Consider the following 18258-nt stretch of genomic DNA (forward strand, 5'->3'; position numbering starts at 1 on the left):
CTCTCTCATGCTTTGCTCTGTTGAAGCTGTGCTGCATTTAGAAAATTCCCATTGATTCCTTCATATTCACTAATCTTATCTTCTACTGTATCTAAACTGCTTTTAAATCTGTCCACTGTATTCTGAATCTTATAGATTTTTTCCATAATTCTAGATGATTGACTTGATTGTCATTAACAGACCCATTTCTCTACTGGAAATTCATTTTGCCCATCTTTCCTATAATGTATCATCCATAGTAATTTTCAAGTTCTGTTTTGGTTACCTCAGCATCTGTGCCAAGTTTGTTTTCTAGGAACATCTAGTTATTTTTATTCTATGTTGGACACTGAGGATAAAGAATATAATAGTTCCAAATAATGGCGTCTACCACAATGTTTCCTCTTAGACAACGGAGGAAAGTAGACAGATGATCCCATCTAACCAGCTGAGTTGGGTCAGGACTGGGGACTGTTAAAATTTATTTCAAAGGAAGAAGGCAAGAGAGTAAAACAAAACAAAACAAAACCCCCAAACCTCCCCAAACTATTCAAACAGTTTTAACTGTTCCTGGGGCACAAACGTCCACGGTCATACTGAGAAAGGCTGGCAGGTCTCAAGCCCTGACACACACGCCCCACATAGAGTTTCAGTTGAGCCTTGTATTCTATAACCCTAAAGAGGTTAAAATCTAACAAATAGCTCAAGGGAAAGTCGGACACAGGTAGGCTATTCATCATTAAGACAAGAGTCTTGCTACGTAGACTAGGCTGCCCTCAGAGTTACAATCCTCCTGCTTCAGCCTCCTGAGTGCTAAGGTTAAATATACAAATGCAGGACTGGTAAAATGAAACTGAAAATGTCTATAGCAAGAGGATTTCAACCAAGTATCTTGGTGAATCTGTAGGCAGCAAAGGAAGCTGGGTACTTTGCCAGAAGACAAACTCAAATTTTACAGTTTTACAGTACTCAAGTTTCCCAAAATTTCACTAAGGTAGGGTGGCCCTTACTTTGGGACTTCCTTTAGGCCACAATTTTACTGGCTCTGTATACTCAAATCACTGTTGGCTCTGAGTACTTATCTTCAACCTAGAATACAGTCTCTCTCTGGGCCAATCCTGACCCTCAGGTCTCAGAACTAAGTGCCTTCAGAGAAGACAGTCAACAACTGTCAGCTTGCCTAAGAATTAGCTCATCGAATTCCTATGTCCACAGACATTAGATGTCTTTAAAAATATGCTTTTACAACATATCCTTTTCTACCTTACAGGTGAATGCTGGTCTGCCACAACCTATTGCACCTTACCTGGCAGGGGAAATCTTCTGATATTAACTTACATTAATAAGGTCCAGGAAGCTTCATTTTAAGGTTTCTTTCTTTCCTTTCCTCCTCCTTTTTTTTTTTGGGGGGGGGGGTCCTACACTAATTTGAAAGTGATCTCATCTAGTCTCATGATTTTAAATACTAACTGTATTGTGATGCCTGCCAAATTCACACATTCAGATCAAAACTTCTTTCCAGACTGCAGACTCACATTCTGATTATTTCTTGCATCTCTACTTAGTTATCTTAAGGTATTTTAAATTAAAATTTCTAAAAACTAACTCTTGGTCTGATACATTAACAAGTCTCCAGCTCCCAAGTCCTAATCCCTCAATCTTTAGTTCTTTCCCATCTGAGTTAAAGGAAACTCTACCTTCTCAGGTGCTCAACCCCAAAATCCTGATGTAATCTTTAACTGTTTTCTCTCCACATACCCATGTGTAATGGTTTGACCGAGAATGGCCCTCATAGGCTCATATATACACATGCTTAGTCCCTAGTTTGGATTATTTGGAAGGATTAGGAAGTGGGGTCTTGGAATAGGTATGACCTTGTTGGAGGAAGTGTCCTACTGTCTGAGGTTTCAAAAACCCATGCCAGGCTGTATCTCCCTCTCTCTGCCTGTCTGCTGCAGATCGAGATGTAAAGCTCTCAGCTACTGCTCCAGTGCCACATGTGCCATCATAGAAGTAATGGTCTAACCCTCTAAAACCGTAAACTGTTCAAGTTCTGTTTAGCCCAGATTAGTAGAAAGCATTCACTGATGTACATACATGCTGAGAAATTTTTTTTTTCTTTTTCTACTATCAACTGCATTAAATATCTTTTTTGTAACCTAACAAAAAGAAGAGGTAATGGGTTTTCTAACAAGATTATTATTATTATTATTATTATTATTATTTTGGTTTTTCAAGACAGGGTTTCTCCATGTGTAGTTTTGGTGCCTGTCCTGAATCTCACTCTGTAGACCAGGCTGGCCTCGAACTCACAGAGATCCGCCTGGTTCTGCCTCCTGAGTGCTGGGATTAAAGGTATGCACCACCACTGCCCGGCTTGACAAGATTCTTAGCAGAGTATTTTACTAAGATCAAAACTAAGGACATATTAATACATGGAGGAGGAAAGCACAGCACTTTACTCTTATGAGGCTTAAGAGGCTTAAAGTATTCATTACACAAAACTTTCAAGTTCAAAGGAGTTAGAAATTCAATTTCAATATAATTTCTTACCATTTAGGGGATCAGCACCAGAGGAATTTATGTTGTCTTTTAAAAAACACAATCATAACAAACATTTAAGACAAAACCAACATCAAGTAACAAAACAGAAGTCCTCTGGCTATGCCTTCTCTCAAGTTTCTGGCCCACCAGAATAAAATAATTACAAACTTCTCCTTTATCTAAATTTCTTCAGAATTTTGCTATCCATAAGCACCCCTAAATGACAAACTTTAAAAAAAAGTTATATAAATGGACTCGAATTGTAAAATATTAAAAAATTTTAAAAAAGAATCGTTTAATGATTATGAAAACACTAAGAACCAAGCCAAGTATGGAAGTACACACCTATAATTCCAGCCTCCTCGGGGAGGCCTGTGTTATGCAGAGACGTGTTGCAGGATAGTCTGTCACACTGTGAACCCCGAGTATGTGTTTGTGTTAATTAAATAAAATCAACCTTGAGTCAGAATGTGGAGCCAGCTGACAGAAAGTAATCAGAGAGAGTCAGAGGGAATCTGGAAGACGGACAGAGAGATGAACAGTTATTAGTAGGGAGGGATTTTGAGTGAGACGGTCTTTTTTTGTTTTTGCAGAAAGGAAGGACTCACTCTTTCTGAGACACTGGCAAAGAGGGAAGGTCAGCTAGTTCCTCCTCAACCTCTCTGAGCTAGCAGGTTTTCACCCCAGCCTCTGGCTCACGAGCTTTATTGGTAAATAGAACGATAGAGATTTAGTTAAAGACTACAATTGGCAGCAGCAGCAGGAGGCAGATCCGGTGGGACTTTTATGTCTCGCAGGTCTGCTTCCTGAGAAGCGGGACAGTAACTGTGGAGCCACAATTACTAGCTGAAACAGCAGTAGATTCAGGTGCAGCCGCTGTGCCGGCAGAAAAACAACAGAGACACTACAAGATAATAAAGAACAGGGTTTTTCTTTTTTCTTTTCTTGCACATTTTAATAAAAGGAAGAGGAATTTAAAAATGTGCATTTCTAAAATACTTATCAAAGAAAGAAGGAAACAGAATATTAGGATTTTTCCCTAAACTTAAGTTTGTGTATAAGCAAGATCACGTGTGTATAAACATTCTGTTTACACAGATACACAGATATAAACTAAATCTGCCTGCCAAACATGCCCATAAAAAACCATCTGCTCTTAAATACTTTGTTTTCTCAAACCATTCTTTTAACTCATACCCTTGTGTATTAGAGACTCATATCATTTAAAAATTTTATTCTCAAAGAAAATCTCCCATATTTAAAATCTCATTTACTCCCACCACAACTAATCATACCATGTAATTCTCTTCAGTTACCAATAAAGATCAGTCTAGCAAGAAGTAAAACTCATTTCAAATCATCGAGTCTTCACTGAATGTCACAGAGAAGGAAAAGTGGTTCTGAGCTTGGTCCCAGCTCTCCAGCAATCTCATCAAAGGAAGACATGATGAACACACTTGTCTTAGAATGTCTCAGAGCAAATGCTTACTATGCCAGTAACTATAAGACCAGTAAGAGTTTACAAAGTGAGAACAGTTTGGATTCTAGAATAGGTGAGAAAGTCAGGGCAGGAACTCAAACTGGGTAAGATCCTGGAGGCAGTTGCTGATGTAGAGACCATGGAAGGGTGCTGCTTACTGGCTTCCTCAGCCTGCTTTGTTATAGGCCCCAGGACCACCAGCCCAGAGGTAGCCCCATCCACAGTGGGTTGGGCTCTCCCCTATCTATCACTAGTTAAGAAAATGTCCTGCAGGCTTACCTACAGCCTGATCTACCGAGGCATTCTAAATTGAGACTCCCTCTTCTCTGATGACTCTAGCTTGTGTCAAGTTGGCATAAAACTAGCCAGCACACTGGCTAAGAGTGGAAAGCAGCCCAACAGTAAAGAGATCAAACCGAGGCCATGGTATGGAACCAGGTACACAGACAGGCACACCACCACCAAACAGCAAGGGACCTGACAGAAGGAGGCTGTCTGAAGGCCCAAGTAACTGTGTTATAGTAAGAAGCATAAGCACCACTAGGAAAAATAATATATCAGGAAAAGAAGAAAACACGAGCCTGGCAAACCAATATAATCTTTGTCTTTTAATGTCGGAGTCAAACAAAAACAAAAAGAAAATATAGCTGTTTACCTAATGAGTTTAAATATATTCATTCATAACATACATATATACATAAAATGAAGTTCAAGGATATATTAACTACTAACACAAAGCTGTACCTAAGTGAAAATTATAAAAAATTAAAAGCTGATTCTGTTTTGCAAAAATTTTTAATCCGATTAACAGGCCAAACAAGAGTGATACTAAAAACAGTATAGCAAAGGCAATGAAAACCCATCACAAGCTGTGAGTGGTTCAAGGGTTCCAGCTGACTCAACACTATAAATAAACAACACAATAGTAACATTACAAAATAGAAGACAGAAAGTGCTGTGAGAGGTTTCATCTAAAGAAAGCTCCTGGGGCTTCATTTAAAGATACAAACCTGTCTCTGAAGTAGCTCATGGTTTAGCGGGGGAAAAAAGTTGGCAGATATTCAAAGGACAGTGACAGGGCTACTTATACCAAAGTGTTTCTGTAGCAGAGAGCAGAGCAAGTCTCTAGTTGATGGAGAACAGGGACATCCTCAAAAGGGAAAGCAAATCCAGTCTGTCATGCACAAGAAAGGCCAGTGAAGGAGACCCCAGCCTGTCATGCATGCGGAAAGGCCAGAGAAGGAGTCTCCAGCCCACCACAAATGGCAAAGGTCAGAGGAGAGCACAGGGAGTGACATGGGCTGATGCCTTATTCAAATTAAAGCCTGTCTGCTCCAAAGTATAAAAATCACATAAACTACACAAATAGTTGGGAGGCCAAAACTGAGATAGTCTTGTAAAAATCTGCACACAGTAAGATCAAGCAAGCAGCTAGACAGATGTCATGGAATGAGAATTTTTTTTTTTTTTCCTTTTTAAAAATGTAGCCCCAGCTATTCTAAAGACCAGGCTGGCTTTTCAAGTGCTATGAGTAAAGGGGAGTACCACCAAGCCCAGCACTCAAAGGGTCTTACTGGAAGGACAGAAGAAAAGTCCCACCTTTCTTAAAATCCCACAATGACTTGTTGTGCCTTGAGAAATACCTAGAATCCTAGAGAATCCATGCATTGATGCTTTTGTTAGCTTGAGAAATTAGTTCAACTCTCACCAAGAATTCACATGTAAAAACAATGCAGAAGAAGCTGGTTTGGTTGCACAGCAGCTAGGGCTCTGATTTTGATAACCTCTCAATAAGCTGCCCTCTCAAGACCTGGGGCATGCTAGCCTTGGCCTTAACGCTTTAGATTACATATTCACAGGATTGCCACTCTGAACAGCAAAATGCATAAGAAAATACACATCAGGTTCTTTCTTGTTTAAATCTGGTGAAGTTTTGGGACATAATTAATTAATTTAAATAAGGTTAAATTCTATCTCTGTTTCTCCATATAAAACTCTTTTTACTAATATACTTCACAGGAAAAGACAGTAAATTTTGAGATCATCTGTCAGATTAGTAACTGCTACCTTCAGGTAGCTGAGAAGTCATAACTATACCTAAAGTATGATAAATGGTTTAGGATAAATTACTTCTAGTAGGAAATAAATCCCTTGTGGTTAACTACCAATTAAACCATAAAATGTCCAAGGAAAGCCCAAATAAAGCAACACATTCCTATGCCTCCAAGCAATCTTGCAAGAACTGTTTGTAACTGTTTATTTGAAAAGTACTGCAATGACAAATACATCAACGTATTATTCCTAATGATCATCATGTTCACTGGTTGGATAACCTTAGAAAAGGAATGAAATCAACTGAGTTGTCAGTCTCTACCTAACTGTGACCTGGACCATTCTGTGCCTCATTTCTTAATGGTTAAATTTGGACAATACTTTACTCATAAAGACTGAAGAAAAGGTGGCTGAAGGCTAGGCATCACTAGCCTCTGTAATCATATGAGCATCTGGGAAGGATGGGTGCCTGCCTTGCTGCTACTCTGTGTGCTCAGTAGATTCTGCCAGTCAGCACCAGAGTCTCCAGAACGATAGACAGTCTGTGTCCCAGAATGTGTTACTGGCAATGACTTCCCTCCTACACCCACAGCATGATTCTGCACTTCCCTTTCTTTTCATCTGTAAACCAGATACTTGGCACAGACCTCCTCGATTAACCCCCTTTTATTTATATGTCTGCATCAAGTCCCAGTGCCATCATTCTCCTCAACAAATGCTCCCAAAAGGAAGAGAATACAACTGAAATGCAAATAAGGTCATTTGCTCTCTGCTTTAATCCACTGATGCCTTCCATCTCTAATTCAATCCACAGTACAAAGGCCACACATGCTAGATGACCTGCAAGGCTCTGCACAGTGTGGCTCCTTCTACCTTTCAGCCCTACGTCTTATCAGTCCACAAATCACACCCAGCAGTCAGCCATGCTTATCTCCATGGTCATATCATAACCTATGGCTGACTGTTAGGAAACGTCTCTCAGGCCTTCAACTTGTGAATGAACTCTAATCTAGTCCAACTTCTGTGTGGTCACTATGCCTAGTACATACTTATAGGCTGCACTAATTGCAATGTTAGTAAAGCCATATGTCCTTCTACTAGACATAGCTCTGTAGTATGAAGAATCATCTGGATACTTAAACCTACATCCCAGACTCTGGCCTTGTAGCAGGCTCACAATATGCATCTGTCAAACCACAGTTCCAACTATAATTACGAGTTCATTTGATTCTATTATCTAGACAAGAATTTACTATGTATAAGACTTTGCTCTAAAATTTTCTATTATTATTTTATGTGTGTAAGCATTTGTCTGCATGCATGTCCGTGTACTACGTGCATGCCTGTTACCCTAGGAAGCTAGAAGAAGGTGTCAGATCCTGTGGAAGTGGAGTTACAGATGGTTGTGAACTATCATCTGGGTGCTGGGACTCAAACCCAGGTCCTCTAGGAGAGTAACCAGTGATCTTAACTATTGAGCTATCTTCCAGCCCAAGACTCTTACTTGTTAAGGAATTACAATGTATGTTAGATGACACCTGTGTGGAGGTCAGAAGGCAGCTTGTGAAAGTTTGTTCTTCCACTATGTGTGTTCTGGGGACTGAACTTAGGTTGCCAGACTCTTACCTGCTAAGTCTTTTTGGGATTGTTTTGGAGACAAGGTCTCACTCTACAGTCCAGGCTGGCCCAGAACTCACTATGTAGTCCAGGCCAGCCTCAAACTGATGATGATACTCATTCTTCAGTCTACAGAATGCCAGAGTATAGATGTGATTTACCATATCCAGCAAGAATCTTACATTCTAATGATTAAAAAAAAAATCTTAGAGGACACACATTGCAATAAAATTTTAAAGTGTGGTTATGTCATGAAGGAAATAAGCAAGAAACAATCGCTGGGATGAGAAACAGGGATCTACTTTTGATAAAAGAGGCAGGAAAGACCTTTCTACAGAGATCGCATTTTATGTGAAACTTAACTGAGGGTGGTCCACTTGTGCAAAGTGTTGGGAGAGAGCATGAAAGCAGGACAGCACAGGCCAAGGCCGTAGATGGGTAGATGAGGTGGCTAGCTTTTCGGCTGGAGAGCAACAAGAAGGAAAAATCATTTCTCCCGAATGGCTATCTGGTGAAACAGGGAGAGTGTGAACACGTGGGCACCAGTGAGAAAGAGGAGTCTGAATTTGATTCCAAGTGCGCTAAGATCATGCACAGGCTGTACCTCTGCCTGCCAGGCCAGCGTAGAAGCTGAGAGTGCAGATGTCCGGCCAGCTCCCAGAACCGCAATCGTTTCCCCATCATCATCTACCACTTTGAAATCAAGGTCTTCATTGTATTTTCTGCGCTTCACTTGCCGCCCTGAGCGCCGTTTCTGCAAAATAAACACACTTATCAGAGCAGCTGTGAGTCAAAAGTAAAATCTTTCACACAAATATCATCATCTACACTTAGTGACAGGCCAAGCACGGTATTTTCACCTTCCAAAAGGAATCTTGTACTGTTTTAAGAACTAAATTCATACAGCCTGGGATCTAGCTAAGTGAGGGAGAAGGTGATGGTATAATCTCTTAACTGCCTGATCCACTAAGAGTGCAGCCTCAGCGCCCAGGGAGATGCATTTTAGGCATCAATAGTAGTGATGTTTTTCTTCATTTCTGGGGCTTCTAGTCCCAAGCAACAGGAATGGGAGGTGACCTCTGAATTCTGTCTTTGAGGTCCACTCAGATTTTCTAGTTTTTATTTACTTTTTTCAAATTCACTTAGCCACCAACTCCTAAAAATGTAGTATGAAACATTAATACAAATTTTATTGGGACTAAGACTGAGAATCTCATACACTTAAAACAGGGAGATATCTTAAGTGTGACAAATAATAAGTCTTACGTGAGGCACCTCTAACCAAGCACTTAGAATTGCTGGGCAGTGCAATGATGCCCATCTCCACCTATCACTGGTTCCAAGCAGCAGGAACACTTTAGGGAACTACTCACAGGCAGCATGTTCCCATATACTTAAACCTTAAATACCACAAGCCAAGCAAAACAAGTAAAACCTCAGTTCCTTTTTCTTCTACAAGACATTTTGTAAGCATCTCTCCATGTTGCTATCACTTCTTCTCTATATCATGTCTATGACATCTAATGTCATTTGAGGGATTCTTTAAAAAAACAAACAACAACAAAAAAAAAAAACCTTACCCTTTTCTATTTGGAAATCATAATCCTGCAAACCTTTAACTCACAAAATGTTATCAACTCAATATGGTTGCTTTTCTGTCAGCATGGTTGCCTAACAGCCACCAGTTCTAGCTTACAGGCCATGAGATGACTTTTGTTCTGACAGTAGACACTCTTACTTACGAAGACCAGGATGTTACTAGCCAATGCCTGCCTAGAGTGAACGTCATTGAGAAACTCAAGGGGGCCCACCAGCATGGCCTCATTCTGAATGATGTCTCAGTTCAGATACACTGTTGTGGATATCAAAGAAAAAGGAACTTTAGAGAAGGTACCTCAACTTAGAAGAGAACATCCCCACCAGTGTCAAGGGCACTCTGCATTAAGAACTGAGTTAGATGGGCAGCTCCGTATTTCCATGTTTGGGAACTTCCCTTATTATTCTGGCATATACTACACCTCTGGCTTTGCCAGCACCAGGAACGAGGCTAACACTCTGAGCACCACATGCCAAAACAAGTCTTTGAACCTTACCTAGCCTGTCTCATAACTTAATTTTCCACATTAATTGCCCTTGAAGATTGATACACTACTTTATGAGACAGCAAACACATTAAACTTCAGAAAACTTATTAATGTAAATATCAGACTTAGGAAATAGCCTGTGTGTGGTCTATGTGCTCACCCACCAAGACAGTGCAAGTGCTGCTTGGGTTTGTGGATAAGGGCAGTACGCTGAGGACAGACACAGAAGAGCATGGAGTCAATGTCAAGACTGGTCCAGCAGGTCCCCAGTCACAGCTGTACCTGGCTATCTGCAGACTCGGCAGGCTCCTCAGGACTCCGCAGGGATGGGTTTAGCAGACTCTGATCCAGCTCCAAACTCTCCACAGTGGTTTCATTTTTCCTTTTTCCTTTCTTCTTTCTCTCCACTGGGGTTGGTCCTTGCTCCTTGCTACAAGACATTCAGAATTAAAACTGTTGAGCAATTTTGAAAACTCATGATTAAAGCTATGAAACCATACTGTGGAATTCTATGACCAACGTGGACTTTAGTGGAGAATCTGTACTTATTGTGCCAGAAATATGGGAAGAAACACCTGCCAGGGTTGAAGCAGAATTCACTTTATTCACCTGATGTGAGCTGTCTTTTGGTACACTGTGACTATGTGTTGTTCCCACTGGTTACTAAATAAAGCTGCTTTGGCCTATGGGCAAGGCAGGACAGAGCCAGGAGGCAAACGCAAGCAGAGATACAGAAGAAGAAGGGCAGAGTCTGGGAGATGCCATCCAGCCACTCAAGGAACAACATGCCAGCAGACCAGTAACGCCACAGCCACGGGGCAATACTTAAGATTATTAGACATAGGTTAATTTAAATTTAAGAGCTAACTAGTAACAGCCGAGTCATTGGCCAATCATTTATAATTAATATTAAGCCTCTGAATGGTTATTTGGGAACTGCCAGGCGGGAAAAAAACTTCCAATTACACTCACTCCCATGACGGCCATAGCTATGATTAACGTTATAGGACAGAATAAGAATTTGTCTAAAACTTCACTTTGAATTTAAGCCAATATCATTAACTAGTAAGTTTGATTGCTTTATAGACATTAAGAGTCCTCAAATTACAATATCCCTTTAAGGTACATGGGAAGAGCAACCTCCTTAAGCTGTCATTTTCTTCTCTTTCTTTTTTTTTTCAAGATAGAGTTTCTCTTTGTAGCCTTGGCTATCCTGGAACTCACTCTGCAGACAAGGCTGGCCTCAAATTCACAGAGATCCACCTGCCCCTACCTCACGAGTGCTGGGACTAAAGGCATGTGACACCACCGCCTGGCTCCTGTCATCCTCTTCTTTAGAGCATGTTTTCTGTTTACAGAAATGAACCAAAATGAACACTGGTTTACAGAATGGCCCAGAATGAACACTGCCCTTGCCTTTTTGGGTGCTGTAGAGTTCCCCTATACCCACAGTGTGGTTGTTTGAAAGGAAATGCTCCCCATAAGGAGTGGCACTACTAAGAGGTGTGGCTTTGTTGGAGTAGGTATAGCCTTGTTGGAGGAAGTGTGTCACTGTGTGGGTGGGCTTTGAGGTTTCCTATGCTCAAGCTACATCCAGTGTCAGAGTTTACTTCCTGTTGCCTGCTGATCAAAATGTAGAACTCTTAGCTCCTTCTACAGCACCATTTCTGCCTGCATACTGCATGTCCCACCATGATGACAGTGGACTAAATCTCTGAACTGTAAGTCACTCCAATTAAATGTTTACCTTTGTAAGAGCTGCCATGGTCATAGTGTCTCTTCACAGCAATAGGAACCCTAAGACACATAGCCCAGGGTGTTATATGGAGGATTCCTAAGAGACAGGCAGGATATCCTGCAAGGACCCACCAAGACCCTGACCTGCCTGTATGGTAAATTCTTTCTTACATTTGACAAACACGTTGGCAATGCTTTAAGTACTGAAACTCTGTTATCTCACCAAAGTCAGTCATTAATTATGACACCATGCTTAGAACTCATATACCTCATATGATGCCCAGATCCTTTGCAAATGGCTCAATAAACATTTGCTAAATAGACATTTTATACATCTCTGATCTCTCTTATCCTTCCTAGAGGATGTGATTAGGTTCTGTATTCCTCTGAGTAGTCTTATGCCTTATACAAAACAGAAAGTGTTCAATTAATATTTAAGCAAGTCTTCATTAATGAATGGATTATTTGTGGGGGCTGAAGAGATGGCTCAGCAGTTAAGAGCACTTAGGGGCTCTTCTAGAGGACCCAGGCATGGTTCCCACATGTAGGTTTCACAACCTTCTGTAACTCCAGTTGCAGGGGATCTGACACCCTCTGCTGGCCTCCAAAGGCACTGCATGAATGTGGTGCACAGACAGTACAGGTGAAACACTCTTACACATAAATGTTTTCAAAAAGATTATTTGTAATTGGGGAGATTTGGGTAAGTTTCCTTGAACAAAGACATATACAGAATTCTGAAAGATATTCGAAAGAAAAACAGTAAGAGTAACTAACAATGACTGTAGCTATACACATATAACAGTACTGAAGGCACAACTCTAAGTCCTCTATATGGATTATCTCCTTTATACCCCATAAACTATCAGGCAGATAACAGTTTATTCTCATTTTATTGTGCAGGATATGAAGTATACTGAGGCTAAGTGAAATTTCCAGAGTTTTAAGGCTAGAAAGCAGTGAAGACAGAATTTGAAGCCAGGAAAAATCTGTATATTCTTGGAGAGTCACCATGGCATTCTTGGGTAACAAACAGCTGTGCGGCTGGATGACAGTGCAAATGCACAGAAACACTACATTAAGAGAGTTGAAAGGAAAAAATTTAAAGAGCACTAGGTCAGAGAGTTTAGACTTGACCCTGTAGGAAAAGGGCCATAATGGCAAGTGCAGGCAAGAGGACAGAAACCTATGCTAGATACAGCCAATGAGGGCTTGAGGCTAAGAATGATTTGAAAGACCCAGAAGTAGTAGCAGCAGTAAGTCTCAGCAAATAAGAGGATGTGGAGGTCAAGGAAAAGAGTTAACATTACTGGTGTTTTCCATTAGGAGAACTAGTTGACACTGGGAGAGATAAGTGGGTGGAGTTTTGAGACAGGACAGAACTAAGGTGCCTGTTAATGAAGGGTAGGCCCAGAATGCTGGCCAACACAGTCTTGAATACTCTTCACTCCTCACAGACCCTGTAACCAGGCCAGTGTGAAGTCAGTCCATTTTTGAAGTCTCAATGCTGAAGACTGGTTTATCTACTGGGAAAGTTTACAACAAAAACTATTCCAATCCAAACCAAGGATGTGAATGAAACTCAATTCTTTTAGAGGATAATAGACTTTAATAAGGGATTTGTACCTTCAAATAGTAAAACAAAACACAAACAAAAGGTTCTACTTCTAAATTTTTAAGATTCTAAATTTTCATAGAACTCTTATTTCAGTTACAAGGTTTCTCATTAAAAAGTCGCACAATAATTATCTTCGCTGGTGAAAATACTCATACACTGTTCAACTCAATGAAGAGAGCCACAGCACACAATCCTCATATTCCAGACTGACCTATAAACAGAAAAGGTCCTACAGTCAGCCGTAGGACAAGGACTGACACTCAGGTCACATGAGCCAAGGTTACTGCTTTTTCAAATGATATAATATTTACTGACTCTATTTTATTCCTTCAGAAAAATATAAAAAATTTCAACTCTACTTCAACGTTACTTGAATCTTAATGACTAAAAGAATCAACAAAAACATTTTAATAAATACATAAAAATAAATCAAACCTATAGTTATTAGTGATTTTACTGCTATCTTAAAAATTTTATGCTTAATTGTTTGACACAAATTTAAAGAAAGCTGATATTCCGAAAGTCACCATTACAAGCACATACTCAGAGACCTGTTCAATATTATGTAAAATCTTTGCTCCTAACACCTGAAGTTAATTTCATTTATTAAATGCAACTTCACTAATTTAAATTTTGTCCAGATGTTTACTCTTCATTTTAAACGTGTATTTATAAAGCAATTGTGTATATACATATGTACTGGAATCTTTTTACTGTGCAAAATTATACTAAAAGCTAACAGGCTCAAATCATAATTAAAGAATAGAACCTCTTCAAAATAGAGTATCTTACCATGAGAAATGAATGCATTCGTGGAAGTCCATTGAGTGATGAAAATAGGAGAATGAGGGCATAACACTTCCAAAGTTAAGCCTGGGCACCTCTAGATTTTTTTAGCTAGAGGCTGGAGGAGGTGAAGCTGGAAGAATATCTCAGCAAACAGCAAAATGTCTCCTGACTCTGTGTGTTTACTTGGGGATTAATAAGATACTCCATCGAGAGAATATTCAACATGACTTTCCAGGTTACTTTTTGTAGCTTGAGTTTTCCTGCCTGGCCCACGGTCAGGGCAAATCTCTCTCACCTGCCAGTCCCGCAGCCGCTCAGATCCAACCAAGTAAACACAGAGACTTACATTGCTTACAAACTGTATGGCCATACCAGGCTTCTTGCTAACTGTTCTTATAGCTTAAATTAATCCATTTCCATTAATCTATACCTTGCCACATGGCTCGTGGCTTACCGGCATCTTCACATGCTGTTTGTCATCATGACAGCTGGCAGTGTCTCTCTGACTCAGCCTTCCACTTCCCAGCTTTATTCTCCTCCTTGTCCCACCTATACTTCCTGCCTGGCCACTGGCCAATCAGTGATTTATTTATTGACAAATCAGCAACACACTTGACATACAGACCATCCCACAGCAAAAAAATAATCAATTTTAAATTGTAAAAATTCTTCTTGGAGCTCTTCTGATAAAGACAAATATGAGGAAGAAAGCCCTTGTAAGCCTGAAAATGTGATTTTTTAAAAATAGGATATCAAGAAAATATCCCCTGAATTCATCTTCTAGGATGATTCTAGACAAAATGCATTTCCCCCTTTGTAGTAAGTTTTAAAAACCCAAGGCTTGGAAGTTTATTAGCAGAAACATTTTATTAATAATTCCTACTATATATAGTATATATATTATTAATTAAATAATTAAATTATATAATAATTTAATAATTATATAATTAAATTATATAATAATTTCTATTATTTCTAGATAGATTTGGTCCATGAATACTTGTTTACTCAACGGTCAGGTTCCTTAAAAACAGTGACTGATTATAGCTAATAGAATCACACAGTGTTTACTTCTGTAGCATGTATAGAAAATTAGAATGATAAAGATTAGCACAGTTCCCGTGCAAGGATGATGCACAGATTAGTGAAACACTCCATACTTTACAAAGCTAGAAAAAGATCGGTAATATTCAGCTATACCATTTCTGGGCATGTCCCCAAAGAATTCTATATTCTACCACCGAGATACTTAATTCTTCCATGTTCACTGCTGCTCTATTCACAATAGCTAAGTAATGGAAGCAGCCTAGATGACCATCTACTGAAGAATGGATAATGAAATGAGAGGAGGGGTTCACACTGAGTGAAGTCATCTAAGCCCAGAAAAACAAATACCACATATTCCATTTCATATGTGGAGCCTAGCTTTAAATTTTGTTTTGTTCATGTAGAAGTCAGGAAGCTAAAAAAGAGTCATGAGGTGGGCAACTGTGGGGAGGGGGATAGTAGAACACAAATGGTATGAATGGAAAATAATAGGGAGGCTAAATTGGGGAGAAGGATGAGAGAGGACAAAGGAGGTGAGAGATGAACAGTTAATATTAAAGATGTTTTTAAAAGGCATATGAAAACTTACACACAGTCTTTCTCTTTGTACACACACATATACACATTTTTTAAAATAAGTTTAATTGATAGGGTACCCTAATAGGAGGATAATATTCTTCCCAAAAGCAATAGATTATCAAACAAAAGGTTCAGTGCTAGCTGTGGGACAGGGTCCTTCTTGCTGTTGGTCAAGAGGAATCTCAGAGACCCCCCACTCTCCAAACAATACAGACTACTACCACTGCTCTTGGTTGCCCATCAGAACTTGATGGTAAGACTCTATTGCTGAAGACTTCACCTACTTTGGTCACAAGATATGGAAAAATCAAGCTGGTACCACCCTGAAAGCTTTTTCCCTGCTAGCTAGCTTTCACAGTTTTGGAAGGTACTATGCAGGATGCTGGGAGAGAAAAGTTATTAGCAGTCTTACCCAGCTGTAAACTCTGTGAGCTATATAATAATGACCAGCCTGGCAAGACACACCCACTTGTGCAACAGTGGCATGGATGGTATGGGGATAACCAATGACTTTCCAACTCGATTTAAGGCCTGCTTGCCAGGAGGGAATTCACGCCTGTTTCTGAAAATGGCCAAGAACCAATGGTTGGTGAGGTCATAAGCCTCAAGGGAGAACCTGCTATTATTATTTGCTAAGTGGATATAGTATCAAACTGTTTTCTAAATACCTATCCTTCTATTTATACATGAGTGTAGCTCTTACCCCTCAAAAAGAGAAGCTTCTTTTTGCAGCAGATGGCAATTAATGTAGAGATTCACCCTGGTCAAAGGGTAGAGAGCAAGTGACTGTGGTGTGCTTGGCTCTAAATGAAACATCTACATCATAGCCTCTCCCTTACTAAGGCTCAAGGAACATTGTATAAGAGGCAGGTCAAGAGGAATAATACTGTAAAATAGTGTCTTCTGGAGACCACAGGGCTGTGGCACTCATCAACTCACAAAAGCTGTGGTTGTCTGCTCTTCTGGTTAGCTTAACTGTCAACTTGATAAAGCCTAGAGTCACCTGAGAGGAGGACCTCAACTGAGTAAGTGCCTAGATCAGACCAGCTTGTAGGCTTGTCTGTGCCAGACTGTCTTAACTATGAAGTGATATAGGAGGGCTCAGGCCAATGTAGGTAGTTCTATTCCTAGGCAGATAGTCCTAAAACTGTGTAGAGTATAAGCCATCTTGTAAACCAGCTTTCAAGCTGTGTTACCCATTGCTCCTGCTGCATATCTTTGGCTGTAGGTGAGCTCCTTGGTCAGAGGCAAGGCTGTGAGGAATAGCAAGCAAGCCAATCTTCAAGTTATTACCTTGAGTTCCTACCTTGACTTCCACAAATAATGACACTTTCCTTCTCTAAGTATTTGTCAAAGTAACAGCAATGAAAATAGAACACCTTTATAAGACCTATCCAAGACCAAGCCAGAAATCATTCCAGCATGGATGGGGAGGGGCTCATCTCTACTCAAGAGCTACTAGCAGCTGATGGCGGCTGGGAGAGGAAGAGTTTGTTTTCTTCAAGGTGTAGCCCATAGTAAGGTGCTCATGCTCCAGTGGATGGCCCCACACCCATGTACATAAGGCTAACACTAATTAGGTTCTGGCTAAAAATAAAAGGATATGAACTTGAGAGGGGAGTGTAGGATGGGGATTGGAAAGAGTTGGAGGAGAAAAATGGAAGATGAATATGATCTAAAGAATACATAGAAATAAAACTATATACATATGTATGTACTCTTTGATTCAGTAGTCTACTTACAGAAATTTACTTAATGATACCTGCAACAATATAGAAACATGCATGAGGTTATTCACTGCAAGATTTGATAACTGCAAAAAAAAATGAGTATCACTTAAAACTGACAATCATCTAAATGTCTACATAAAAGAGATTGACTAAATCAGAATACACAAACTGGAATGCTATGTAGCTATAAAAACAAGTATTCTATAAACTGATAATGGAATGATTTCTATACATTAAATAGAAAATACAAAGTGTAAAATAGCATCCTTTGGTGTTAAGGGTAAAATGAAAACACATGTATATATCTAGTATCATAAGAAGCTCAAACCATAATCAGTAATTATCTATACTGGATGGGAGAGGGATAATGGAAGGAGAGAGGGTTACTGGAAAAAAGTGGCACTTTTCTTTTTTATATAGATTTGACATTCTGAGATATATTAAAATTGCACTGCTAAGAAATAAAAACCCAAAGATTTAAAAACAAGCTCAAATGAATGAATTCAAGTAATGCAACAAGTAATGTAACACCACCATATGAAAAAAACAAACAAACAACAACAACAAACCCACCTCAACCCCATGAATTAATGGGTACAGTACCTGATCATACCCCAAGGCTGGTATGCTGAATGCTTGGTCCCTGATAAGAGGCAGTCAGAAGTCAGGCTTTCAGGAAGTGACCCAATCATGAGAATTCTAACATCATCAAGGGATTCTTCCATGGCAGTTTTTTTCACCTAGCACTTTGATCTTACTGTCTCCCCCAAAGAAATGGCAGACCCCCAGGATAAAACAGAGCAGACAGAAGGAGAGCCTGAAGCATCTCACCATCAGAAAATAAAAGATGAAGATGCTAAGGTTGAAGGTGGAATGTCAAGAAATCACTGGAGACATCCTAAGGAAACCTTACTGCCCTAAACCAAGACCACATGACCACCAAAGTAACCGGGGACAGTGAAGAAATGCGTAATTGAAAATAGTGGGACTCTGTACTGACAG

General features: G+C 39.8%; 1 protein-coding gene and 1 pseudogene across 2 annotated transcripts in view; one reads left to right on the plus strand and one right to left on the minus strand.

Moving 5' to 3' along the window:
- Nucleotides 1–18258, minus strand: part of Chd6 (chromodomain helicase DNA binding protein 6) — a 193917-nt gene that overhangs the window by 105543 nt on the left and 70116 nt on the right. For both annotated transcript variants that reach the window (XM_059261841.1, XM_059261842.1), the window contains exons 4-5: nucleotides 10039–10186; nucleotides 8277–8426 (exon numbers count right to left, since the gene is read on the minus strand). In XM_059261841.1, the coding sequence (XP_059117824.1) occupies nucleotides 8277–8426; nucleotides 10039–10186 (298 nt within the window). The remainder of the gene's footprint in view (nucleotides 1–8276; nucleotides 8427–10038; nucleotides 10187–18258) is intronic.
- Nucleotides 14964–15064, plus strand: LOC131910137 (U6 spliceosomal RNA; annotated as a pseudogene).

This window comes from Peromyscus eremicus, chromosome 4, assembly GCF_949786415.1.
Source record: "Peromyscus eremicus chromosome 4, PerEre_H2_v1, whole genome shotgun sequence".
NCBI lineage: Eukaryota > Metazoa > Chordata > Mammalia > Rodentia > Cricetidae > Peromyscus > Peromyscus eremicus.